We start from the raw sequence: 23,585 nt of genomic DNA, 5'->3' as shown, positions 1-23,585 counted from the left end.
CTTGTCCCTGCTCACGTGCTGGTGGGCGCACACAAGGTCTGGCAGGGATCTCAGCCAGTCCCCCTGTGACCAGGGCCTGAGGAGTGACCTGCGTGAGGTGGCCGCAGGGCAGGCAGGGTGACAGGCAGGGACCAGCCTGGAGGTGCAGCTGCCTGCACCCCCACTACCTGCTCTGGTGAGCTGTCGGGCCCTGGAAACATGTGGAGTTTTGTTAACGGGGCTTGTGGGACGGCGCTGCCTCCCAGAAGCAGCAGCAGCAACCTGCTGTTTCCTGTCCTGGGGGAGCACAGCTCTGGTGCGGGGAACTGCAGCCCTTGGCTAGAGGGCAAGGGAGCACTGACAAGCCAAGCGCAGTGACAGCTGCCCTGGGCCGGCACCTCCTGGGCTGCGGCAGCCTGTGCTGGCTCACAGGAGGGTGCGGAGCAGGACAGCATGTTCCACAGATGCCAGGGCCAGAATGTGTAAGAAAACAACCACTTTTAATCAAACCAACCCCCCCACAGGTAGAAAATCCCAGGCCTGCAGAACCAGGGTGAGCAGATGGGGTCGCTGCTGTTCTGCACCAAAAAAGGGCCCAAACTGACCCTAGGGAAAGTACACGTGAACAGGAGATGCTGTGGAGCAGACAGGCACAAAAGTCTGTTAGTTCCTCCTGGGTCCGGTGTGCTGGAGCCGGGGGTGTTGCTGCTCCTGCCCAGGCTCCCTGACACTGCCGGTGGTGGGACAGTGGGGTGGCCACAGCCTGGCCGGCACGGTCAGGCCGTTGTCCTCTGCGGCACCTGGGCAGCGAGCGCCAGCTCTGCGCAGCGCAGGGAGCAGGACACGGCGTCAACAGGGCAGGTGTGGCACGGGGACAGAGAGGGCCTGTAACCACAGTCCTGCACAGCATGGCATCCTTCTGTCCTGGTGCTGGCAGGGAAGTGCCCTCCCCCTCCGTCTGCTGCCTTAGGTGGTTTTTCGCTTCTTGGCGGAGGGTCTTTCGAAGACGTCGCGCACGCCTGCTGCTTTCTGCTTGAAGAACTTGGTGTTCTGGGCACTCTCCTGGCCCCAGGCCGAGTCGAAGGATGTGGTGTCCTGGTCCACTAGGTGTGTGTACTTGGTCCGACCTGAGCGCCCAAAGTTCTTCACCTGGGGAGCAGAAGAGCTTGTGAGCAGCCACTCGGGGAGGGCACAGGGACCTGCTGTTCCCCCACCCCTCGGTGCAGCATGCAGGCTGGCGCCCTCGCCAGCACACCCACCTGCATGACTTTGGGCAGGATCGTCTTGTTGAAGTGGTCTTCAAGTGTTGGGGCACTGAAGTCCCTCTTGTACACCTCCTCGTCCTCATCCTGCCAGAGGAGAAGCCTGCTCAGCCAGTGCCAGTGGTGGGTGGCAGTGGGGCAGAGGCACCAGCAAGCCCATGTTGCTGCTCTGCTGGGGCTGCTGCGGTGCCTGAAGTCCTGTTAACATACTGCCGAAGGTGGAGATGCATGCATTGTCCCCCAGGGCTGCCCTGGCAGCCATGCTCATGTCCCCTTGGGCCACTTTTCCAGAGCTGTGGCCCCCATGGAGCCAGCTCAGCACTGGCAGGTCCATGAGCGCACAGGGACAGCTCTGCTGCCTCGGCTGGGAACCCTCAACCTCACATGCGCTGTTGCAGCAGCGTGGGCTGGCTCCAGCCGAACTGCGCCTGTCCTGCTTGGGCTCATGGCCTGGCAGTGCCACCACGCTGTCACCGCTTGCTGTCTGCACAAGAGCTGCCCCTGTTCAGGTCACCCCTCACTTCAGCCCTGCGCTCCCTCAGGGGCCAGCTCTTGTCCCAGCACACCCCTGTCCCAGGGCGCTGGGGAGCGGGGGGTGCCCCTGGCCTCAGGACACCATGGGGGTCTCAAGCAGGGAGGAACCATCCCCACATCTCGTGCAGCCCACAGCAGACTCACCATGAAGAAGGCGCCACGGTGGTAGTACTTCTGCAGGAACTTGTACTTGCCCTTCACTGCCTTGTTGGTGATGACCTTGCCATTGGCGCGCAGCTCGGCGCGGCGCTCCTCCTCTGTGAGGTTCCGCATGCGCTCGATCTCTGCCTTCTCCTTCTCCATGCTGGGGGGAGAGAAACCCCGTGAGGTCTTGGCTCCCCCAGCACCCTGTGAGCTGCCACTGTCCCATCTGTCGCTGACCATGGGGAGTAAGGGCAGGGCGGCTCGGAGCACTTGGCCCATCTCAGACCGAGCTGCGCAGGGGCTCGGCCTCGCATTTAAGCAGGTAACACTTACGCTTCTCGTTCTTCACGGTCCCGTTTGATGCGCTTCAGTTCACGTACTTTCCAGGCCTCATACTCCTCCTCGTCGTTTTCATCATCTGTATCGAGCGCATCCAGTGCTGCCAGCGAGCGCTTGTTCTCCTCAAACTCCTTCTTTGCCTCCTCTTCAACAATCTGCAGCAAGGACTAGGCTCAGCTGCTGGGGTGACTGTCCCCACACACCCCCAGCCTCGGCTCCGCACCTTCAGTGTGTACTTGCGCCGCTCCTCTGCCATCCGCTTGGCCTCCTGCTCCAGCTCCTTCTGCTTCAGTGCCTCTGCTTCCCGCTCCTGCACCGTGATCCGGTCCTTCCTGCGGCAGGACACAGCCTCAGCCCTCCCCGGGCGCCACCATGGCCTGGCTGCTGGTAGAGCCTTCCTGCCCCGTGGCCACTGCCAGCCCTCGCCTCCCCGGCGACCGGCCCAGTCCCAGGGCCCTCCCTGCCCAGTGTCCCCCCAGCAGGGCTGCAGTGGGTGATCAAGCCCCGGCTGTGGGGCACAGCTCACCAGCACCCTCCCTGTGCCACTGCCTGGCACTTGCCTGAGGACTCCGGCAAACCATGCTGTGACCTGTGGTGACCCCAGAGCTGGGGAGGGGCTGTGGATGCTGGGATCACCCCACACTGCCCCACTGCGCACGCCAGCCTGCGACCTGTGACCCGCCAGCCTACCAGCTGCCGCTGCGCTGCCCCGCAGCAGAGGAGGCCCGGCAGAGATGCCCTCAGAGAGCTCAGCCCTCAGCTCCCATGTCCGACCTGCACGGCCGCGTCACGCACTTGCGGATGAAGACAGGTTTGAGACGCGGCTCCATTTCATCCTCGCTGTCCGTGTACTCCTCGTACTCAGACTCAGACTCTGACTCTTCTCCAGATCGACCCTCGTCCTCCAGCTCCATCACTTCCATCTCCTCCGTCTTCCTCTCCTGCGCTCGCTGGCGCATCATCCCACGCCGACGCTCGATCTCCTGAGGGAGCCAAATGAGAGGAGTCAGACAAGCAGCCGCACCACCGCGTCTCTCCGCCTTCCTGTCCAAACCGCGCTGTGTCAGGAGTGTTGGCTGTGAGACAATACATCTGTCCCTTCAGGTGCAGGGTGGCCTCTCCAGGTATCCCGTCCCACACAGAGGACGGTGACCCACCAGTTAAGTCCCAGCAGCTGTGACACTTGTCCAGCTCCACCAGACACACGGTTCAGGCCTGTCCCATTCAGGGGCTTTCCTCGGCCCGTTACTTGGCTCTGCAAGCACACCTCATCATCGATCTCCTCCTCCTCCTCTTCGCTTGTGTCCTCCCGCTCCAGACGCCAGGCCTCCCCCTCCACCTCGGAGTCACTTTCTCCAACCACTTCAGGCTCCACGATTTTACGATGTCTCGCCAGCCTGCAACACACCCCAGTGAAACGACAGCACTTTGAACACAAAAGGGCTGCGAGAAGTTGCCTTGTGAACAGTTCCTAACAAGGCTGTGCGCAGGCAGACCCCATGTTCCCCGCCAGGAGGCTGCAGAGCCTGGGAAGCAGCGGCTTCTCCCTGGCCATGCCCCGAGCAGGCAAGAGCTCTCGGGGCAAACCTCCCTGTTTCTGGAACCAAAAGCAGCAGCAGCAGCTCCACAGGAGGGTGCCAATAGCACTCAGTTACTCCCTGCCCAGAGCACACGGCAGGTGCCACCAGCTCTTCCTGCCACCCTGAGCCACAGCAGAGCATTCAGAGCCTGTTTTCACATTCCCCGACTGCAGCTGGACAAGGGGCTGTGCCCTGGAAAACAGCCACTGCGGGTTGGACGGGCAGCTCAGGGCAGAGCCAACGCCTGAGGCGCAGCACAGCACAGCATGTCTGTGAGCGCAGTCAGAGACCCCCCCACGCTGCCTGGACAGTGTGCCCGGGCTCTGCCCGGTGTTCTGTGGTTCCTCCTGCCCGGGCGGCAGAGTGGGGCCTGGCCACCCCAGCCCTTGCCAGGGCAAACCCGCGGGGATGCGGCTCCTCACTGCGCCAGCACCCACCGCTCCTCCACGTCCTCAGCGATGCGGTTCTGCAGGCGCCGCAGCCGGGGGTCGTTGGCGAGTTCCTCCTCCTGCTCCTCGGGCTCCACCTCCTGCTCCTTCGCCTTCTTGATGAACTGGAACTCCTCGTCCTCCTCCTCCGAGGACTCCATGGGCGCGTAGTCGGGCCGCTTCCCCGACACGTACCGCTTCACCTTCACCTTCTCCATGGAGAGCTCACCTGCGGGCGGCCAGGCCGTCACCCGCGGCCCCGCGCTTCCCCGCCGAGCCGGCCCCGCCGCCCGCACACTCACCCTTCTCGTTGCGGACGGGCACGGCGCCCGCCGTGGACTGGATCGGCGGCTGCTTCATGAGGGCGCTGGGCACCGACATGGTGGCGGCGGGGCCGGGCCGGACGGGCCTGGGGAGCAGCGGCCGCTGACAACGGCTCCGCCGAGCCGCTCACCCGGAACAGCAACTGCGGCTCCACTTCCGCCGGAAGCGGAAGCTGCCACGGGCGTGCGGCGAAGGACCGGAGGTGACGCCAGATGTGGGGTAACTTCCCGGACCCGCTGCGGAGGCGGGGACAGGGACAGGGACAGGGACAGGCCGCGCCGGGGGCCGCGCCGACCGCTCCGGGCAGGGCCGGGCCTGTCCTATCCCCGCCCCCAGCTCCGCGGGCGGGCAGGGGCAGCCGGGCGTCCCCGGTGTCCGGGCGCTCCCCCCGGCCGGGGCAGGGTTCCTCTCCCTGCGGTACTTCCCGCACTCCGAGGCGCCGGCACTGCGCGGCAATGCCAGGCGGGTCCCACGGGCGGGGCAGCACCGGGCACGGCCCCGCTGCCCGGCCCGGCCCCGTGTGGGGTGCCACTCGCCTGGGCCTCCGGCCGCGTCCCGCCGGTGCCGCATCGGCCGGGGCTCTGGCATCGGAGCCCCGGCCTCGCCTGTTGCCTCCTGGCTCCGGGCGCGTTACCGGCGCTCGCCGTGCGGGAGCTGCAGTTCCCCGCCGCTCTCGGGGCTGAGCTGGGGCTGCTGGCGGCTGCTGCCCGCGCCGGGAGGGGCTGAGCCCCGTCACCCGCTCCGTGCCGGCACCGGCCCCGCCGAGCCCCAGCGCGGCCGCCCGGCCGCCGGCACTGAGGACAAGGGTCCCCCGCAGCCGTGGGGCGGCCGGTGCCGGGGGCCGGGCTGCTCGTGGGGCAGCAGGAGCCTCTGCCGGCGCAAGGCGGGGGAGCCCCTGAGCTTCCCGGTGGCACTGGCGAGGTGGCGTCTCTGCCGGGAAGGGCTGGGGCTGGGGCTGGTTTGCGGCAGGTGAGCGGGGTTTTCCATCGGGCCCTGGCTGCCCGCACCAGCACACGTCAGCCTCGAGGTTTTGCAAAGGGAAGCAAGGGCAGAGCTGGGAGCGGTTGGTTCCACGAGCTGCCCCCGCACTGGCAAAGCTGCAGATCAGATTTCGCTTGAAGTTGGGCAAAACTCTGTCACAAGCGGCCGCAGCGACCTCTGCCATCCTGTGCCACCTTCTTGAAAGAGAGGAAGAGGTTTCAGCTGTGGGGAAGTCCGCCAGCACAGCGGGATTTGAACAGCAGAGGGCCCAGGGCCAGCCCGGGCTGTGACCCCGCGCTGCTGGAACCATGGCCGTGCAGGATGGGCCTGGTGCTGGTGCTGGGGGTCTCCCTGCTGGACCTCCCACTGTCCTGGACACCTTGTTCCTGTGCTGAGGCCTTGCAGAGCTGGGGGCTCTCCTAGGGACCCCCTCAGCCCCTGCCACTGCAGCTGGGACACCCCGGAGTGCGGTGGGGCTGCCCTGGTGACCTGTGTCTGTGGTTTGCCTTCGTGGCCAAGGCATCAGAGCTTTGTAATTCTGCAGCAATGCGCGGTCCTCTGCAGCCTCGCCCAGGGGTGAGCCAGAGCTTGTTTGGGTGTTTCTGTCTGCTACATGCAGACGACATTTTTTGCTCCTGCTCTGCATTGGGTCATCTGGTGACATGTTAATTGTGAGGGTTGTCACAGAGTGTTCCTGCCTAACAAGTCCTGTGCTGCCCTGGCGAGGAGTGAGCTGGGACACGACTCAGGAACAATCGGACATGCCAGCTGAAGGGCGGCTGGGAGCTGCACACAAAGCACATCATGTCCTGCGCAGGTGAAGCAAAGCTAAACTCCTTGGCAAACAGGGAAATGTTGTTACAGCCCAGCTCAGTTCTGCGGCTGCGGGTGTCACAGGCCTCACGAGAAGCAGCCCTGAGCCTGCAACATGTCCCTTCTGCCTATGTCCCACGAGAGGCACAGCCCAGCCAGAGAAACCGTCATGTCTGAGCAGTGGCAGCTGTGGGAGATTCAGCCCTGCAGTGCCTGTCGTGGCGTGGGGTGCATGGGGGTGTTGTGGCTCTGCTCCTGCCCATACCGGGACGCTGGAGACATGGCAGACCCCTCTCCCCAGTGCAGCGACTCTGTGGGGTGGACAGCTGAGCCCCCGTTCCCGGGAGCCAGCCCAGGGCATGGCCAGTGCCTGGCATGGCCTGGCTGCTCCTTGGTGCCCTGACACTGTGCTAGTGAGAACCTGTGCCTGCCAGCTTGGGGCTCCATTCCTGTGTCTGTGTCGTATGCACCACTGGGGAGAGATCCATGGGTCTGTATGCACCCCCTTCCCAGCCCACCAGAGCCCTGAGAGAACAGCTCTTGCTGAGGGCCAGGGTGGGCTCTCTGCCTGGTGTTCCCTGCACACGTGTACTTGTGTTCTGTGTGTATCACTTGTGTGGAGCCCCCCGAGTGCTGCAGGCACCTTATGGTGCTGGGGCCAGGCAAAGATGTCTCTGCATGTGCAGAGCTGCTGTGGTAGGGGGACAGGTGATGGTGGAACACAATGCACGGGCAGTGCTGTGGGTTGATACCTTGGCAGTGCTACAGCTGCTGATGACAAAGTCAACAGCAGATAAAGTTACAGAATCACCCTGAGCCATTGCTGGTTGTGTCTGCAGCTGTACCGCAGAGCAAGGTCAGGCTGCTCGCGCTGGGCGTCGTGTCCCCCGCGTGTGACCACAGTGAGATGTTGTGTCTGGGAGCGGGGCTGGGAACGGAGCAGCTCTGGCTGGTGGGACCCTGTGCAGCATCCGGGGCACGGGGGCCTTCCTAGGAACCTGCCAGCAGAATCCAGCAGTGAGGGGAGCAGAGGAGAGGGGCCAGGGACACTCCAGGTGAAGGGGACTGTGGCCTGAGCTTCAGGATAGGGGGTGGGAGCGGGGATATGTGTGTGCAGCACAGCTGCAGGGCTGCAGGCTCAGCCCTGTGCCAGCCTGGGTTGGGGGCAGAGCGGGTGCTGTGCTGCAGGGAAACATTTTATTATTGATTTGGTCCCTCTGGCTGTCGCTGTTGCCTGTTTTGTTTTCTTCGGTGTTTTGCCCTTCCTGCGCTGGCTCCCTGCTCTGCCGGGGCTGCGGTCGTGCTGTGTCCCCACGCTCCCAAGGTGCCTGCGGGCAGGGGTGCAGCGCCACCACTGTTCTGCCTCCTGGAACTCTTGGGCAGATGGGCAGTTGCGTCACTGTTGGAGCTTGTGCAATCTCTGCAACCCGAAAGCCAAAAATTGACCTGATTTTTCCATGCAAGTCGGTTTCTATTGATTGTCGTGTAGTGCCAGGCCATGCGGCATAGCGTGCTTGGTGCGGAGGAGCGCGGGTGTCTGTGCCATGGTGTGGGCTGTGGGCATGCAGTGGCCATGGCCAGGCAGGACAGACCTCACTGAGAGCTGCTGGGTGGCGCTCAGCGTGCTGCTGGTGTGCAGGACAGCACTGCACAGAGCAGCCGCTCCGGGCCAGCTCCTGGCGTGTGCAGATACCTGCAAGCGGTGGCTCAAATGGTTAAATGCCCAAGAGGAGGGTTTGTGATCCTGGTGGATGTGGCTGCAGTTCCTGCTTCACCCCTTCGCTGTCCCCTAAGTGGCCAAGGAGAGCGATGCTGAGCAGCCCCGTGAAGTGGGGGGACAGCAGCCGCTCGGATCCAGCCTGGTGGTCCTGCTCTCTGCTCCCTCCCAGCCCCGGGGTTCCCTGAAAGCAGATCCTGTTCTCTATAGCTTTGTCCTGCAGCCAGGTGCCCCCATCACAGGCGTTGTCTTTGGCAGGCACGGGTCAGTGTGCGGGTCCAACGCAAGCATTTTATGTAAGAGGTTCTTCCTGTCCGCACGCCCTGTGGCACCCAGATAAGCCACCATGACAAGGGCCCTTTGTCAGCTCCTCTCCCCAGCATGACATGTCACAGGCGCCAGGTGCAGCAACTTGTCACCTGCCCAGGCACGGCTGCCAGCGCCTACATGAGGCATCTGAAGAGCAGGCAGGGGCAGCCAGCCAGCCCGCCCACCGCCCTCCCCAGGCCAGGGTCTGGCTCGGGACCTGCCCCTGGCACACGTGCCCTCCATATATCTCGGCGGGGCTCCCTGGGCTGGGCTGTGCACCCAGGGGCTGCCAGGGACAGCTCCTGACCAGGCCACGGCGGTTGGGGTAAGTGCCATGTGTCCATGGGGAGTCAGGGCCCCCTCAGGCCCACACAGGGTCCTGGGGTATGGCAGCCCCCGTGGTGGTTCAGAGGCCGGACACCCGGGTAGGCCTGGCCTGGGAACGCTGCAGCCGGGTGCCTGCCCTGCAGAAGTAACCCAGTTTAACAGAAAAACCTGCCATGTGCCAGATTTTCTGGGCTGTTCTCAGCATCTCAGTTACCAAGGTGACTGTTTCCTGTGCGATTGCTAGTGCTTCATGATCTCCATCATGATATCCGAGTGACTTCCTTTTCTCTGTAAGGAGCTGTAGGACCCGGGGCTGCCCAGACCCTGCTGAGGTGCGGAGGATTCAGGTCAGTTTGGGTTCTGCTGCTTTTGCTTTTTGCACTTGCCCTGGCTTTGGCGTTGCTCTTGACATGATCCTGTGCATGTGAGAGACCAAAGCATATTGTTTGTTACGAATGACCAAAGCTGTGATGAACCGCAATTCACTTCTCACCTTCTCTCCTCGGTGGAAGTCTCTGTCCTGAAATCTGAAACTGGGTGGATTTTCCTTGTGTTGCTTCTCTCCAGACAGTTTGTCCGGTTGCTGTGCGCTGGCCCAGGCGGCAGCCCCCACAGTACGGATGTCACGGGAGGCCAGCGCTGCTGCCCGCTGGGCCAAGGAGCCCCGCTCTGGCAGCGCTGGGGCTGGACCAGTCGCTGCGGTTGTGTCCCGCCAGCCCCACCGCAGATCCACCAGCTGCCCGGTGTGCGGGGATGCGAGACAAGGTGTCCTGGGGTGCCCCTCTCTGTGGGCGCCCCTGCACCCCCGTCGGTGCTGGCGCCCAAGGGGGTCCAGGCTCTCCCGGGCAGATCCAGCTGCCCCACTCTGGCCGCACGGGCAGCCCCGGCGGGTACCGGGAAGAGGCTGTGCCGAGCCCCGGCCATGGCCGGTGCCAGCCGCGGGTGGGTCTCCCCAGGCCAGCCCGGGGGGGAGCGGCCCCGGTTCTCGCGGGGTGCGGGGGTGCCCGGGGAAGCCGGGCGCGGGGCGCTGGCGGCGCCGGTTCGGCGGCGGCGGGCGGGGCGGGCGGCGGTGACGGCATCCGGCGGCGCCCGGCGGAGCGGCGGCCGTGCCGCGCCGGGCCGGGCCGGGCTGCGGAGCCGGGACGGGCCGCGCGGGGCCGGTGTGTCGGTGCGGGCCGGTGGCGGGCGGGGCGGCGCTGACAGCTGCTCGGCGTAAACAAGCGGCCCCGCCGGGCCGCCCCGGCCTCCCCTGCCTGGGCCGGGCCCGGCTCCGGGGCGGGCGCTCCGGGCGCCCCGCGGCGTGACGCGGCGCCGCCGCCAGACGGGCCCGGCCGCCGGCGGGACGGGAGCGGGCAGGCCGCGCGGTAAGGGCCAGGGGACGCGGCCGGGAGGGCTCGACCCGCCGGCGCCGGCGGTTTGACAGCTGGGGTGGCCCAGCCGGAACGGACCCCGGGCGGGGGCGGCCGGTGGCGCCGCGGCCGTCGGGCAGCCCCGGGCTCGGGGCGGGCGGGCCCGGGAGCAAAGCCCGTGTGCGGCGGCCCCGGGGCGGCGGGAGCGGGCCGGGCTGGCGGCGGGGCCGGCCGGAGCCGGGGGCAGGAGGGGGCCGGGCCCGGTCCCGCCGCCCCGCGGAGCCGGCCCGGCCCGGCCTCCCTCGCAGCCCCGGGGCTCGGCCGCGAGTGCGGGGCCACCGACGGGGCCGGGGGGTCGGGCTGCCGCCGTGTACCCGGTGCCACGGGCAGTGTGCTGCTCAGAGGAGCCGGGAGCGCTAGTCGGCGGGGCTGTACCCGCTCACACCCGCTGTGTGGGCTGGCCTGCCCAGCCCGGGCTGTTCCGCTGCCCCTGTTCTCCCTCCTGCCCCAGGGACGGGCCGAGGTTTTGGGCAGGACCGGGGCGCAGCAGAGCCCTAGTGTCTGGGCAGAGGGAGCCAGGGGCCGGCTGTGCTGGCGCCGCTGGTGTTAGGTGCCCGAGTTGGGGAGGGGGCACTGCAGCCGTGTCCCCACGTGGAGCGGTCGTTGCCGGGGAGCGTGGTGGCTGCTGGCTCTGGGGCCGGCAAGGCGGGGGAGGCTGCTCGGCACTGGCACCTGCGGCAGGGCCGAGGTGCTGGCACAGAGGCTGGCTGTGGCGGAGTCCCCTTGTGCTGTGCATGCTGCTGTCCCTCTTCACGTGGCAGCTTTTCCCCTTCCCTGGGTGCTCCAGGAGCTTTTCCTACTGGAAACTGTGGGCCCTGGCCCAATCTGGGACGCTCTGATCCAGCCTCTGGCGTGTGCGTGTGGCTCTGGGTCCCTTGACAGGGTGGCCAAGCCTGCAGCCGGCTGAGGTCTGGTCGCCAGGGGAGCTGCAGCTGCCTGAATCGCGGCACTGTCCATGCTGCAGCCTGCGGTGGGGTCTCTGGCAGCTGCCAGGAGCTGCTCTCCTCACTGGCAGCGCCACAGGCTCCCTGCTCGCTGTGGCCGCTGCTTGCAGAAGGGGATGGGGCTCTGCTGAGCACTGCCAGTTCTCCCCTTCCCCACTATCTCTGAAACATGACTGAATATTTCAGGGACCCTTTGCATCTCTGTGCTTGGAGCTCATACCGGTGCTGTCCTGTCCTGGACTTGTTTGTGCTGGGTGGGTTCTCCCTGCTCTACTCCCCACCCATCTTCCCAGCTTCTCGTGTCTGCCCTCCGGCAGGGTGCATCCCTGCATGCCAGTCCCTGGGTGCATGCTGGAGGTGACGGCATGGCCCTTTTCCTGGTCCCTGTGCTGGTTCTCTGTCTGTTGTGAAGATGAGTCACACCGGTGTCACCATGTTGTGCTCCAGAGGAAGGGCAGAGCAGAGCTGCTGACAGTGACTGGCAGCACGGTGCTCGGCACTGCCACCAGGCACCACCTGCTCGCTGGCTGTGGAGGTGCTGGGGCTCTGCTCTCCCTGGTCTTCCTACTTCCAGCCTCCCACTTAGCTGGGGTCCTTTGTGCAGCATCTGGGGACATCTCTGGTGTGCCCTTGGGACTGGAGGGGCTGGCATCCTGTCCTGGCTGCTCCCAGCCTTGTGCCCCACTGGTCCCCTCCCGATTGGAGAAGGGGCTCCTGTCCACTGTGGAGCTTCCCTGGCCATGCCTCCTGCCTCCTTTGGTGCCCTTCTCCCTCCCACTGTCTCCCTGTTTGTAAGCACGGAGCATAAGTATGCATTGGGCAATAGGGAAGGTAAACAGCAGCTCCGTGCTGGGCCACCCCGCGTAGCCGCTCCTCGGGGTCCAAGGTCTTGCGTGGCTGTTTGTGAGCTGTGGTGGGAAGTGGTGCCATGTGCCAGGGTCCCTGCCCAGTGCTGGAGCTGTGGAGCCTGAGCACTCTGGGTTTGAAGAGACGCGCCCCTGGGCCTGACTCTTGGGTCTCTCTGCAGATCGTGCTGCTGTTCCGGACGGCCTGTCCCGGCTGCCGCAGGCTGGTCCCCATGCTCTCTGGGGCTGAGCGGAGAGGCCGGCGCACCCTGGGGTGCTGACGCAAGGCGGCCACTGGACCCGCCACTCCCAGGACCCTCCTGCTCCCCAGCCAGAGGAACCCCGATACTCTGATGGATCTGAGGCCCTGCTCGCTGCTCCTGCTCTGGACTCTGGTGGTTGCCCTCACTCTCCTGGCCCAGGAGGTGCTGGCCCAGCGTATCTACACCAACACCTGGGCCGTGCTCGTCCCCGCGGGGCCCCAGGAGGCTGACAGGCTGGCCAGGAAGCATGGATTCCTCAACCTGGGCCCGGTAAGTCCCACGCTTCCTTCTCCCTGTGGAAATTGTGTCCTCTGCTGGCTCTGCCATTGTCTGGGCTGGCACAGGGCTCAGGGGCTGCTTTTTCTGGCAGCAGGGCTGCTGCATTTGTGCCTGTTTGCTGCAGCCTCCCAGCATCCGCTGCTTGATCCAAGGGCAGTCATCGGTCCTTAGCTGGATGCTGCCAGGCCCTCCCCCACGGGCCGGCTGGTCTGGTGGCACGGCATGGCACGCTCTGCGGGCTGAAGGGGAAGAGGTCCATCCCAGTGTGAGGAAATTGGGGGTGCTCTGTAGTGGCAGAGCAGGGGAGGGCTCCCTGTTGCTGCCAGTGCTCCTGCAGTGAGCTGCCTGGCGTGGCATGGCCTCTGCACCGCTGGGCGGCGGCAGCACCCTGGGGTGTCCCCAGAGCAGCTGGTCTGACAGCAACCACGTGTCCTCAGCCCAGAGCTGCCATCACAGCAGGCATATCCCAGGTCCCCACTGTTCTCGGCTCTCTGCCCTCAGCCCGTGCAGGGACGATGCAGCACACGTGGCTGTGCTGGGCCGGCACCTCTGGCACCTCCTGGCAGCGGGCTGGGGAGGATGGAGTGATGGCAGAGGAACCAGGGCCACTTGTATTCCCTGCGGTCCTGGCTATTCCTGGCCTCGTCCCCAGTGCACGGAGCTCTGTGGCACTCTCCTCCTGGCAGCCTCGGCGGCCTGGCTCCCCAGGCTCTCCCACGGGCACGGGGAGCTGGATGGGCCCTGCTCCAGCAAGGGGAGGCTGGTGCTGGCAGAGCCGAGCCCATGCTGTGCTGTGCTGGGGGTCTGCTGCCCTGAGAGCGCGGTGCTCCCGGGGTGAGCTGGCTCTGCGGGAAGGAAGCGCAGGGCAAAATCCCAGAGGAAATTGCACAACTGGTGCTGTGGTGTCAGGACCTTGGCCGAGCAGCTGCTGCGGGGGGGTGGGAAGGTGACTGTCCCTGCAGCCGCAGGGTGTCTGGTCCTGCTGCCCGAGAGCAGCCCTGCACTGAGGTGCCATCAGCCTTTCCCGTCACACTGCGATGCCGGGTCCCAGGGCCGAGGGACACCGGGCTCTGGGCCGTGTCCTCCCAGCCCAGGGCTGCCTGTCGGGCCACACAAGGCCCGTGCCTTGGCAAGGAGCCCGGCCCTGTTTGGGGTCTGTTCCCAGGAGCCATGATGGTTCTGTGCCAGCTCTGCCTGGCAGCACCCACCTTCTCACTGTGCCATCCATCCTGTGCCAGGGGCTGGCACCTCTCCCTGGCTCTGCCAGCCCACTGAGCTGTCGGCGGGGCAGCACCTGCAGGCAGAGACCCACAGGTAGCGTGGGACAAGGCTAGGCTGGGCACATTTTCTCCCATCTGGAGCCCGTCGTGGTGTCTGTGCCATGGGATGGGGCTGGGCTGGCCGCCTGTTCCTGCAGAGCTGGGCTTTCCCTCCGGGAGCTGCTGGGCCGTTTTTCGGGGGCTGAGCCACTGGGACAGGATGCAGCAGCCAGACTGGAGTGGGGACTGGTTGCTTCTGGCAGTGCCCCAGTGAGGGGCCCCCAGGGCCCTTATCTGAGCGGATCCTGGTCACACTGGGCTCTGGACACTGTCTGCCAGCCGGGCTGTCCTGCTGTGCTCCCTGCGGGGCTGGGGGTTAGGCAGACCCTGGGCCAGTGGTGCCTCCCGCAGAGAGGTTCCATGGTCCACGTCTGGTGTCAGTGGCCTTGAGGGGGACCCAAAGGACAGTGTTGGGTGCGTGTGGGTCAGAGGGCTGGCTGGGGTGGCCATGAGCCATGGCAGGAGGTTGGCGCAGGAGGGCTGAGCTGGCACTGCTCCCTGTGGGGGACACACGGGGCAGGGGGCAGATCTGCCCTCACTGAGGACAGGTATGTGGGGATGAGGGTGGGAGTGTGTGGGCCAGCTGGCTACTGCTGCACCACAGTGACTCTGCAGACCTGAACCCATGGATGACCAGGCCAAGCCGCCATCGCCTGTGGGAACAATCGGGCTCTGTCCTCAGCCCAGGAGATGTGGGGATGCTGGGGAGGACAGCGAGCCTGCAGCTCCCTTCCCCTCTGCCAGCCCAGAGCAGAGCCTTTTGCCTCAGCACCTCCCAGGTGCTCTGAGCTGCTGGTGGATGTGGTATGTGGGGAACAGACCTGTGTCTGTCCCAGTGATGCTGGCAGTGCTGAGGGTGCTGCGCAGCGGGTGCACCTTTCCCTGCTCCACACGCTGGCTCCTGGCTGGCTGGGCTGGTGGCACATCTGCAGAGCTCTGATAAGCCTGAGGGAGCTCGTTAACTGCAATCAAACTGTTTTGCGGCAGCCTTGGGCAGCGGAGGGCGAGATGTCCTCTCCCCATGTCCCCGCAGCGTTGTGGCCGCGGCTCAGTCTCTGCGGCTCCCAGCGGGGCAGGGCGGGTGCTTGGCTGCTGGGCTGGGAGCTCCTGGGCCCTGGCCAGCTTTGGGGACCTGCAGGAGGGCATAAGGAAATTAGAGTGCTGGAGAGGCTTTGGGGTTTAAAAATAACTGTCTGGGCAACTGCGTGGCCTCCTGGCCAGCCAGGCTTTGCTGAGCTCCATCCTGCCCCGGCCGGGCTGTCTCCATGTGTGGGAGCTGCACTGGGGCTCAGCTCATTGGCTGGGGCTGCTCCTGTTGAGGTCATGTCACTATGTCCCCAAGGTCTCCACAACTGCCTCAGCCCCTTGCTGGAGATCCTGTTCTGTGCACCCAGACGCTGGCCCCAGCAACCACTCTGGGGTGGCCTAGCCTGCCTGTGGCAGCCCCAGCTCGGGTTTGCAGGTGGGGGGATGGGGAACTGGGGAGATGGGGCTCTCCTGTCGATCCTGCTCCTTGCTCTGTTGCAGATCTTTGGTGACTATTACCACTTCCGGCACAGTGGCGTGGTGAAGCGTTCCCTCTCGCCCCACCAGCCCTGGCACAGCCGTTTGGCCAGGGAGCCGCAGGTATGTGGAGGGGGGCCCAGTGGGGTCTAGCTGTGCCCCTGGCAACCGCACATGGCCCGTGAGCCAGTGCTGAGCTGCCTGGAACCAGCCCCTTGCACCAGGGCCCATGGCAGAGCCAGGTGGGAGCCCAGCACGGAGCCAGGAAGGGCAGGGTTAGGCAGAACCAGTGTCACCATCCTGTGAGCTGTGACCCCAGGGTGTGGGGCAGCCTCTGCTCTGCTCTGTCCTCGCACATTGGCAGGCTGTTCAGGGCAGTGCTGGGTCCCAGCGTGGCGGTGTGGCTGCCCTGCCATGATCTCTGGCTCCAGCCTAGGACTTGGTGCACTGGCAGGGTGCATGGCGTGTTGTGGTGCTGGCAGAGCCGGCTGCTTGGCAGAGCTCTGTGCCCTGACCTGCCTGCTCTGCTGGAGCGTAGCCTGTCACAGGACACATGGCACTGCCACGCGGCTCGGCTGGCAGGGGAGGCCAGGAGGAGCAGTCTGATGCTGCAGGGGCTCTGGCAGGGTCAGAGGCTGTGATGTGTCTGGGGGCAGCCCCTCCAGGCAGCCAGCTGGCCGGGGCCTGGGGGCTGCTGGCATGGCATGAGTGGCCGAGGCGGGTGCGGGAGCCCCATGGCCTTTCTGCCCCCAGGTGCAGTGGCTGGAGCAGCAGGTGGCAAAGCGCAGGACCAAGCGAGACGTGTTCATGGAGCCCACGGACCCCAAGTTCCCGCAGCAGTGGTACCTGGTGAGTGCTGGGTGCGAGGGGAGCAGGCAGCTGCAGGGCAGCGGATGCAGGTTCTGGGGATGATGGACGGCTGTCAGGCAGCTCTGCCAGCCAGACTGACGGCAGGGAGGTGGAAGACCTGGGGAGCTGCCTGGTGCTGTGTTGGGGACAGCGGGGGAGGGAAGGAGGCTGAGCTGGTGGAGCTGCAGCTCCCTGCCGGGGAGGAGGGTGCTGGGGCTGGGCTGGGGGTACAGCCCTTGACCTGGTCCAGGAGTGGGGTCTGTGCTGTGCTTGTCTGCACTGCGGGACTGGGGCTGAGGTCTACAGAGGGAGCTGCATTTGCAGGGCCCCAGCACTGTCTCCTTTGGAGCAGTGCTCCTCGGCCGCCATGCCAGCCCTCTGTACCCGTGATCCCTGGGGTTTCCTCATCCCCACCACAGCAGAGCAGGGTGGGGCTGCCTGTCACCTGCCCTCACAGCCGGGGGTCTGGCCCCCCCACAGCAGTGCCAGCAGCTGGGCGCAGCACCTATTGCCAGGGCTTCTCTTGGCAGTACAACACAAACCAGCGGGACCTGAACGTGCGACAGGCCTGGGCGCAGGGGTACACGGGCAAGGGCATTGTGGTGTCCATCCTGGATGACGGCATCGAGAAGAACCACCCTGACCTGGAGGGCAACTACGTGAGTGCGGGGCGATGCCACAGGGCGATGCCGCGGGTGGTGTGCCGGGGAACTGTCTATGCTGGTGCCTGCCGTGGTGGGACATGGAGGAGAGCAATGGAGGCAGGACCAGAGCACCCAGCCCAGGGGCACAGAGCACAGGCATGGCAGTGGGGCTTGGTGGCCAAAATAGATGGTCTTCAACTGCCAGATCTGTGTTCCAGGATCCAGGGGCGAGCTTTGATGTCAACGACCAGGACCCCGACCCACAGCCACGCTACACACAGATGAATGACAACAGGTGAGGCAGAGGCAGGGGTGGCAGAGACCAGTGACGCAGGGACACAGCACCGGCTCTAGGGAAGGCGAGAGGGGACAAGGTGGCAGCTCACTTCTCCCCCATGGAGAAAGCCTCTTACCCTGTTTCTGGTGCCAGCAGCATCCTTTGGGGCTGCCTCTGGAGCAGGAGGGTGGGCAGGGGAGCCCCAGGAGCCTTTGGGGAGGGCAGGAGGCAGCCTGGGCACTGCTCTCTCTGGCTGCCAGTGTCCAGCCCCGTGCTCCCTGTGCCCCATCTGAGTGTGCTTGGTGCTGTTCCTCTGCAGACACGGCACGCGCTGTGCCGGGGAAGTTGCTGCCGTGGCAAACAACGGGATCTGCGGTGTCGGCGTGGCGTACAATGCCAGGATCGGAGGTGGGTGTGCCCTGCCCTGCACTGAAAGCAGAGCCTGCACTGGCTCCGTGGTGCCACGGCAGAGAGGCAGACTGTGCTGCGGTGTCAGCCTGCTGGCCAGTCACACGCAGCCTGTGGCAGCCCGTGGCACAGGGCAGTGCTGGCCGGGGCTCTCGCTGCCCTGCCCCGTCCCCTGTCCTGACCTCTGCTCTCCGGCCCCAGGTGTGCGCATGTTGGACGGGGAAGTGACAGATGCTGTGGAGGCCCATTCCCTGGGCCTCAACCCCAACCACATCCACATCTACAGTGCCAGCTGGGGCCCCGAGGATGACGGCAAGACAGTGGATGGCCCAGCGCGGCTGGCGGAGGAGGCTTTTTTCCGCGGGGTCAGCCAGGTGAGCAGGGCAGTGTGCTGGGAGTGCTGGCCAAGCTCCTACCCTTCCCCTGGGTGTCCCTTGCTCTACCTGCCCAGTCACTGTCCCGGCCCTCGGGATGAGCCATCTGTTCCAGCCCATCTCCAGGATCAGGCTCTGTTGGTTTTTCCTGTTGTTCCTGTGCTATAGCTGAGTCAGGGCTCCTCCTGGGCAGGGCATGTCTCACCTTTCTGTCCTCCCTGCTCGGGGAGCAGCCGCTCAGTCCTGCATGGGACGGTCCCTCCCTGCGGTCTGGAGGCCTTTGCTGGCCCCTGCCTCACTTCGGGCCCAGCCACTCACCCTCCGCCCGTCCTTCCGCAGACCCTTGGTGTGGCCATGGTGCAGCCTGCGGGGTTCAGACACGTGGAAAGACGCGTGTTGTGCAGGGCATGCAGGCAGACCCGGCCTGGGTGCCATGACAGCGCTGTCACACGCTGTGAGCACGGCTGTGGCTTTTGCTGCCGAGCAGCCGGCTGGGGCTTCTGTGCCGAGCTCCAGCAGCGGGGCCAGGCAGCTGCAAATCCTATCTGGGCAGAGTCAGCCTGGGTGATTTCTGAACAGCAAAAGACATGGGGTTTTTGGAAGCCCACCTTTGGCACAGCTCCCGCCGGGCAGTGCCAGACCTGCTGGGGGAGCCCCTGCAGAGATGGCATCTCCTGGGCATGGCAGTGCTGAGGGCTGGTGGTGCCGGGCGCCCAGGCCAGCGTCTGACCGGTGACATCCTGCTGTCCCCCACTGTCCCGGCTGCATCTGCTCAGACTTTCCTGCTCAGGCTGGAAGAGCCCTGGGGCCGGCACCGTCCCCTTGTCCACCGTCCCCTGTGGTACCCAGCCCACAGCAGTGCGATGCCGCCGGCGCTGCCCCTCACCCTGCCTCTGTTGCTAGGGCCGAGGGGGGCTGGGCTCCATCTTCGTCTGGGCGTCCGGGAACGGGGGCCGCGAGCACGACAGCTGCAACTGTGACGGTTACACCAACAGCATCTACACACTGTCCATCAGCAGCACCACGCAGTACGGCAACGTGCCCTGGTACAGCGAGGCCTGCTCATCCACCCTCGCCACCACCTACAGCAGCGGCAACCAGAATGAGAAGCAGATTGTGAGTCGGGGCTGGGAGGTCTGCGAGCCAGGGCGTCGGGGCGGCCCTCCAAAGCCAAGTGGGCCACGGTGCTGGGAGCAGGACTGGCCCTGCTTGGCCACGGTGCCGCCGCTGGCTGCTTCTGGGGCTCCTGAGTTTGGGGCTTTGGGAGAGAAACTCGTGCATGGAGGCTCTGCCTTGCCTGCCCTGGCCCCCGAGTGGCTCCTACCCCCACACTCCTCCTTGCAGGTAACGACTGACCTCCGGCAGAAATGCACTGAATCGCACACAGGGACGTCGGCCTCGGCGCCCCTGGCTGCGGGCATCATCGCCCTCGCCCTGGAAGCCAAGTAAGGGTGGGCACAGCATTAGGCTGTGCTGGGGAAGGCTGCGCCAGCCCCACAGGGCACCAGAGACCCACCAGGGCTGGGAGGTGCCGGTGCCTGAGCCCCATGTCTCCCCGCAGCAAGAACCTGACCTGGCGGGACATGCAGCACCTGGTGGTGCATACGTCAAAGCCGGCTCACCTCAATGCCAACGACTGGGTTACCAACGGCGTCGGCCGCAAAGGTACTGGGGTGTCAGGGATGGAACAGGGGCTCCCGTTCCCAGGGTGCTGGGGTAGGGCACCCCGGCAGCCCAGGGGGCTGGAGGAGGCAGGAGGCCCCGTGAGCCACATGGTGCGCCAAGGCACGTGTGTCCCCTGGGGTCCCAGGAGTGATGCTGACCCTGCCTCTGTCTTCTCTGTCTGCAGTCAGCCACTCGTACGGCTACGGCCTGCTGGACGCTGGGGCCATGGTCAACCTGGCCAAGAACTGGACCACAGTGGGACCTCAGAGGAAATGCGTCATCGATGTCCTCACGGAGCCCAAGTAAGGGCTGGTGAGCCCAGGGGGGCATCACCGCACATCTGCCCTGTACACGGTCCCGCGCTGAAGCCTGAGCACCTCTGAGTCTAGGGCTGGGAGTGGGGAGGATCCATGGGGCTGAGCCGCTCCTGACACCCCAGGCCATCCACCAGGGAGAGCTTGGGGAGAGCCGGGAAAGGTGCCTTCAGCCAGCACCAACATCAGCTGCTGTGCCTGCCCACTGCTGCTGGGGCTGGGCTGGGATGCTGCGGTTTGGGAGCCGCCAGTGCAACTCATCTCCAGACAGAGGGGCTTTTCAGGGCTGGACAGAAGCTCCTTTTACTCTGCTTGGCCGTGGCTGCCACAGTGCAGCATGTGCCGAGTCTTGTGTGCGGACAGACGCTCCCCAGGGCTCTTTGGGGGATGTCCCTGAGCATGGAGGGAGCCAGGGCTGGGCCCTGCCTGAGCCACCGCGACCAGCCCTTCCCCTCCCTGTGACCCGTGTCCTGCACTGGCACCAGGGCTGGCCCGGAGTGGGGAGAGCTGCACATGAGCAGTGGGATGGGGACAACCATGTCTGTCCTGTCCCTGGCTGCGCCGTTCAGGGTGGAGCTGGCCCTGCAGTGGGGGAAGAAAGGGCCCATTCAGGGCTGGCACAGACTGTGAGCGGGGAGGCAGCACTGGGCAGGGCATGTGGGCAGAGCAACCTCCCCACACCCGGGAACCAGGGCAGGGCCATCTGCTGCGTGTGCTGCCTGCACCTTGTCCACTGCCTGTACTCCCCGTCTGCTGCCCGCACCCTGTCTGGGATGGAGAGGGGCCCCAAAGCCGCTGCCGAGTTGCCTCTGGCTCCAGCCACCCTGGGGCACAGCACCCGGTTCCCAGGGCAGCTGCGAAGCCCCAGAGTGAAGAGTGGGGACCAGGGCGCCTTGTTATGTGTCCCCAGGCTGGGACTGGGCTCACTGTTGCCTGTCCTGGGCAGGGACATCGGGAAGCGCCTGGAGGTGCGGCGGAAGGTGGACGCCTGCCTGGGGAAAGCCAACTACATCAGCCGGCTGGAGCATGCGCAGGCCAGGCTGACACTGTCCTACAACCGGCGCGGGGACCTGGCCATCCACCTGGTCAGCCCCATGGGCACCCGCTCCACCCTCCTGGCTGCCAGGTACATGTTGGGCCGGGGGGACCCGAGGCCTGGGCTGGCACATGTGGGTCTGCAGGGCACCAGCACTCACCTTTTGTCCCCTCTTGCCCAGGCCCCACGACTTCTCAGCCGATGGCTTCAACGACTGGGCCTTTATGACTACACACTCATGGGACGAGGACCCGTCCGGGGAATGGGTGCTGGAGATCGAGAACACCAGTGACGCCAACAACTACGGTAGGGCTGGACCGGCCTCACCTCCCCGCTGCCTCCCTCAGCCCAGCACAGGAGCAAGAACAGCGTGGGCACCTGGTGTCCCCCAGTGCCCGTGGCCTGAGGGGAATGCTGGCAGCTCGGGTGCTTTGCAGTGACCAAGGAGGGAGGCTGGAGCTGGGCATGTGGGAGGGGATACAGCTGCTCAAGGGCAGCAGGGCTCTGGGGCAGCAGGTGACCCCATGCTAGCCAGCTTGGCCCCCCCCGGCTCTGTGGGCAGCCCTGCGCAGGGACAGGATCCCATATCAGGCATCTTCCAGGCAGTGGGCACAGCCCCACTGTCCCTGACAGCTCATGGTGAGGACCAGTGCAAGCCCCCTCCCTGCACCTGTCTCCAGCATGGGTGGCTTTGCAGGTGTTGGTGCTCCTCACCCCATGCGGGTGTTCCTCACCCCGTGTTGGTGCTTCTCACCCCATGTTGTTTCTCACCCTGTATTGTGGCAGGCACGCTGACCAAATTCACGCTCGTGCTGTACGGGACCGCGACTGAGTCCCCCAGCCTCTCCAACCAGCTGGAGAGCAGCGGCTGCAAGACCCTGACCCCCAGCCAGACCTGTGTGGGTGAGTGTGGGGGTGGAAGGGGGATGGGGGTGTGGGCACCCCCTGGCCACGCTGACCCTGTGTTTCTGCAGTCTGCGAGGAGGGCTACTACCTGCACCAGAAGAGCTGCCTGAAGCGCTGCCCTCCCGGCTTTGCACCCGGTGTCCAGAGCACGCACTACAGCCTGGAGAACAGCGTGGAGCCCATCGCCCCCCAGCTCTGCCTGCCCTGCCACCCCTCCTGCGCCACCTGTGCGGGGCCTGGCCCCAACCAGTGCCTGACCTGCCCCGCACACTCGCACTTCAGCAGCTTGGACCTCTCCTGCTCCCACCAGACACAGAGCAGCCGCGCGTCCCCTGCCCTGGCAGACAGTGAGGGGCTGGCCGAGACCGCCTCTGCAGCCAACCTGCCCGTCCTCATTGCCAGCCTCAGCTGTGTCCTCATTGTCATCATATTCGTCACTGTCTTCCTGGTGCTGCAGGCACGCTCAGGCTTCAGCCTGCGGGGCGTGAAGGTCTACGCCCTGGACAGCGGGATCATCTCCTACAAGGGGCTTCCCTCTGACATCTGGCAGGAGGAGGGCCCCTCGGAGTCGGACGGTGAGGAGAACGAGGTGCACAGCGAGAGGACTGCCTTCATCAGAGACCAAAGTGCCCTTTGATGAGCCCTCCCGCCCCTCCCTCCTCCCTGCCCAGCACCGCGGGGCCGGGGCAGGCGAGGCTGAGGGGCCCCAGACTCTGTCCCTGTCCCGTCCTCTCCCACAGCGCAGCAGCCCAGGGCTCCCCATCCGCCGGCACTGTCCCCCAGCCCCGGCCTGGGCTGCCGGGCACGGCTCTGCCAGCACCGTCCCCCGCTCGGCACCGTCCCACTCTTGCACCATCTCTCTTGGCCCTGCGCTGGCAGCTGTGTCCCCTACCCCAGGCAGGTGGCTCTTGCTGGGCGTCCCATGAGCTGGGGCTCCCTGGGTTGTCACTGCCCTGAGCCCCCCTGCAGCACAGCGTCCCCCTGCCGCCCTCGGCACCCCTGGGCCTCTGCCTGCGCCCAGCTCCCCGCTGCCCCGAGGGCCTGTCCACCCCACCTGTGCCCTTCAACAGCAATAATGGCCGGGCCTCAGCGCTGCTGCCTGCCCGCTGCCCACACATCGCACTGCAACTGTGGCTGCCTGTGGCGCACACAGGAGGCCCTGCTCCAGTGCGTGGGGCAGAGCAGCCCCTTCCCTGTGCCCAGGGCTCAGCCCCCGCAGGCAGGGACCCCTTCACACAGACCCCGCTCCGTGGGGCTGCCCCCATGCTGCTGGCCAGGGCGGTTGGGCAGTGCCGGTGCCTGTGCTGCCCTGGCTCTGCCTGCACCCTGCCTGTGCTGGGCAGAGCCCGGCGTCCCTGCAGCCCCCACGCCCCTGCCCCCCGATGTGCCTTGCCCCCACTTGGTGACAATCTGTTCTGCTCCCCGCTGGAGCCCCCTCCCGGCACCGCCTGCCCTTGCTGCCCCTTCCCCGCGGGCTGGGGGCCAGTGCCGCGAGCCCCTTCGCCGTCCGCCGCTGCACACCGGGGCTGTGGCATGGGCTCCCGCCAGCCCCGGCCCCTGCGGACGGAGCTGCCGGCCAGGGGCCACAGGACTATTTTTCTATAATAACTTTTTGGTGCACAGTAATTTTTTCTTGTAATTTAATCAGCCGGGAGCTGCCTCCTGAGCCTGTTTTTAATTTAATGGATGTGGATATAACGCTAGAGAGACTGAGTTATTAAATGTTCAGAACTATGCAAACCAGCTCTGCTGCGTGCGCTCTGTGTGCCGGGATGGCAGCCTGGCCGCGGGGCAGGAGCATCAGGGTCGGGGT

The 23,585-nt window shown here is 65.7% G+C and overlaps 2 protein-coding genes across 5 annotated transcripts; one reads left to right on the top strand and one right to left on the bottom strand.

The window, feature by feature from the left end:
* Nucleotides 1-460: 460 nt before the first annotated feature.
* On the bottom strand, nt 461-4,751 carry MFAP1 (microfibril associated protein 1). Its single transcript, XM_080351296.1, has 9 exons — nt 4,569-4,751; nt 4,276-4,495; nt 3,526-3,655; nt 3,054-3,241; nt 2,482-2,590; nt 2,253-2,413; nt 1,920-2,079; nt 1,239-1,328; nt 461-1,128 (listed from the first exon to the last, which is right to left on the bottom strand). The coding sequence occupies exons 1-9, from the start codon at nt 4,645-4,647 to the stop codon at nt 946-948; spliced, it is 1,320 nt and encodes a 439-aa protein (XP_080207422.1). The 5' UTR covers nt 4,648-4,751; the 3' UTR covers nt 461-945.
* FURIN (furin, paired basic amino acid cleaving enzyme) lies at nt 4,735-23,515 on the top strand. 4 transcript variants are annotated; one of them, XM_080351292.1, is made up of 16 exons: nt 4,735-4,809; nt 12,118-12,468; nt 15,324-15,422; nt 16,053-16,148; nt 16,664-16,807; nt 17,011-17,087; nt 17,389-17,477; nt 17,679-17,851; nt 18,755-18,967; nt 19,196-19,296; nt 19,413-19,516; nt 19,701-19,818; nt 20,777-20,956; nt 21,048-21,172; nt 21,653-21,769; nt 21,841-23,515. In XM_080351292.1, the coding sequence occupies exons 2-16, from the start codon at nt 12,289-12,291 to the stop codon at nt 22,407-22,409; spliced, it is 2,385 nt and encodes a 794-aa protein (XP_080207418.1). In that variant the 5' UTR covers nt 4,735-4,809; nt 12,118-12,288; the 3' UTR covers nt 22,410-23,515. The 4 variants fall into 4 exon arrangements, with proteins under 4 accessions (XP_080207418.1, XP_080207419.1, XP_080207420.1 ...); XM_080351293.1 differs by lacking the exon at nt 4,735-4,809 and adding an exon at nt 9,040-9,084; XM_080351294.1 differs by lacking the exon at nt 4,735-4,809 and adding an exon at nt 9,857-10,101 and having other exon boundaries at nt 16,679-16,807.
* The last annotated feature ends 70 nt before the right edge of the window (nt 23,516-23,585 follow it).

The sequence above is a fragment of the Nesoenas mayeri genome, assembly GCF_963082525.1.
Source record: "Nesoenas mayeri genome assembly, chromosome: 11".
In the NCBI taxonomy this organism is placed as follows: domain Eukaryota; kingdom Metazoa; phylum Chordata; class Aves; order Columbiformes; family Columbidae; genus Nesoenas; species Nesoenas mayeri.
The sequence above is the reverse complement of the archived record's forward strand: the minus strand, read 5'-3'. Positions and strand labels throughout refer to the sequence as shown.

What these genes read in the sequence shown, in the direction of transcription:
- MFAP1 (XM_080351296.1), bottom strand. Translation starts at nt 4,647, where the DNA reads ATGTCGGTGCCCAGCGCCCTCATGAAGCAGCCGCCGATCCAGTCCACG. An exon ending in GACCGTGAAGAACGAGAAGC is followed by an intron (nt 2,080 to 2,252) that starts GTAAGTGTTACC and finishes CTCTCCCCCCAG; the next exon opens with CATGGAGAAGGAGAAGGCAG. An exon ending in ACCGTGGCGCCTTCTTCATG is followed by an intron (nt 1,329 to 1,919) that starts GTGAGTCTGCTG and finishes CTCCTCTGGCAG; the next exon opens with GATGAGGACGAGGAGGTGTA.
- FURIN (XM_080351292.1), top strand. Translation starts at nt 12,289, where the DNA reads ATGGATCTGAGGCCCTGCTCGCTGCTCCTGCTCTGGACTCTGGTGGTT. An exon ending in TCCACCCTCCTGGCTGCCAG is followed by an intron (nt 20,957 to 21,047) that starts GTACATGTTGGG and finishes CCTCTTGCCCAG; the next exon opens with GCCCCACGACTTCTCAGCCG. An exon ending in CAGTGACGCCAACAACTACG is followed by an intron (nt 21,173 to 21,652) that starts GTAGGGCTGGAC and finishes GTATTGTGGCAG; the next exon opens with GCACGCTGACCAAATTCACG.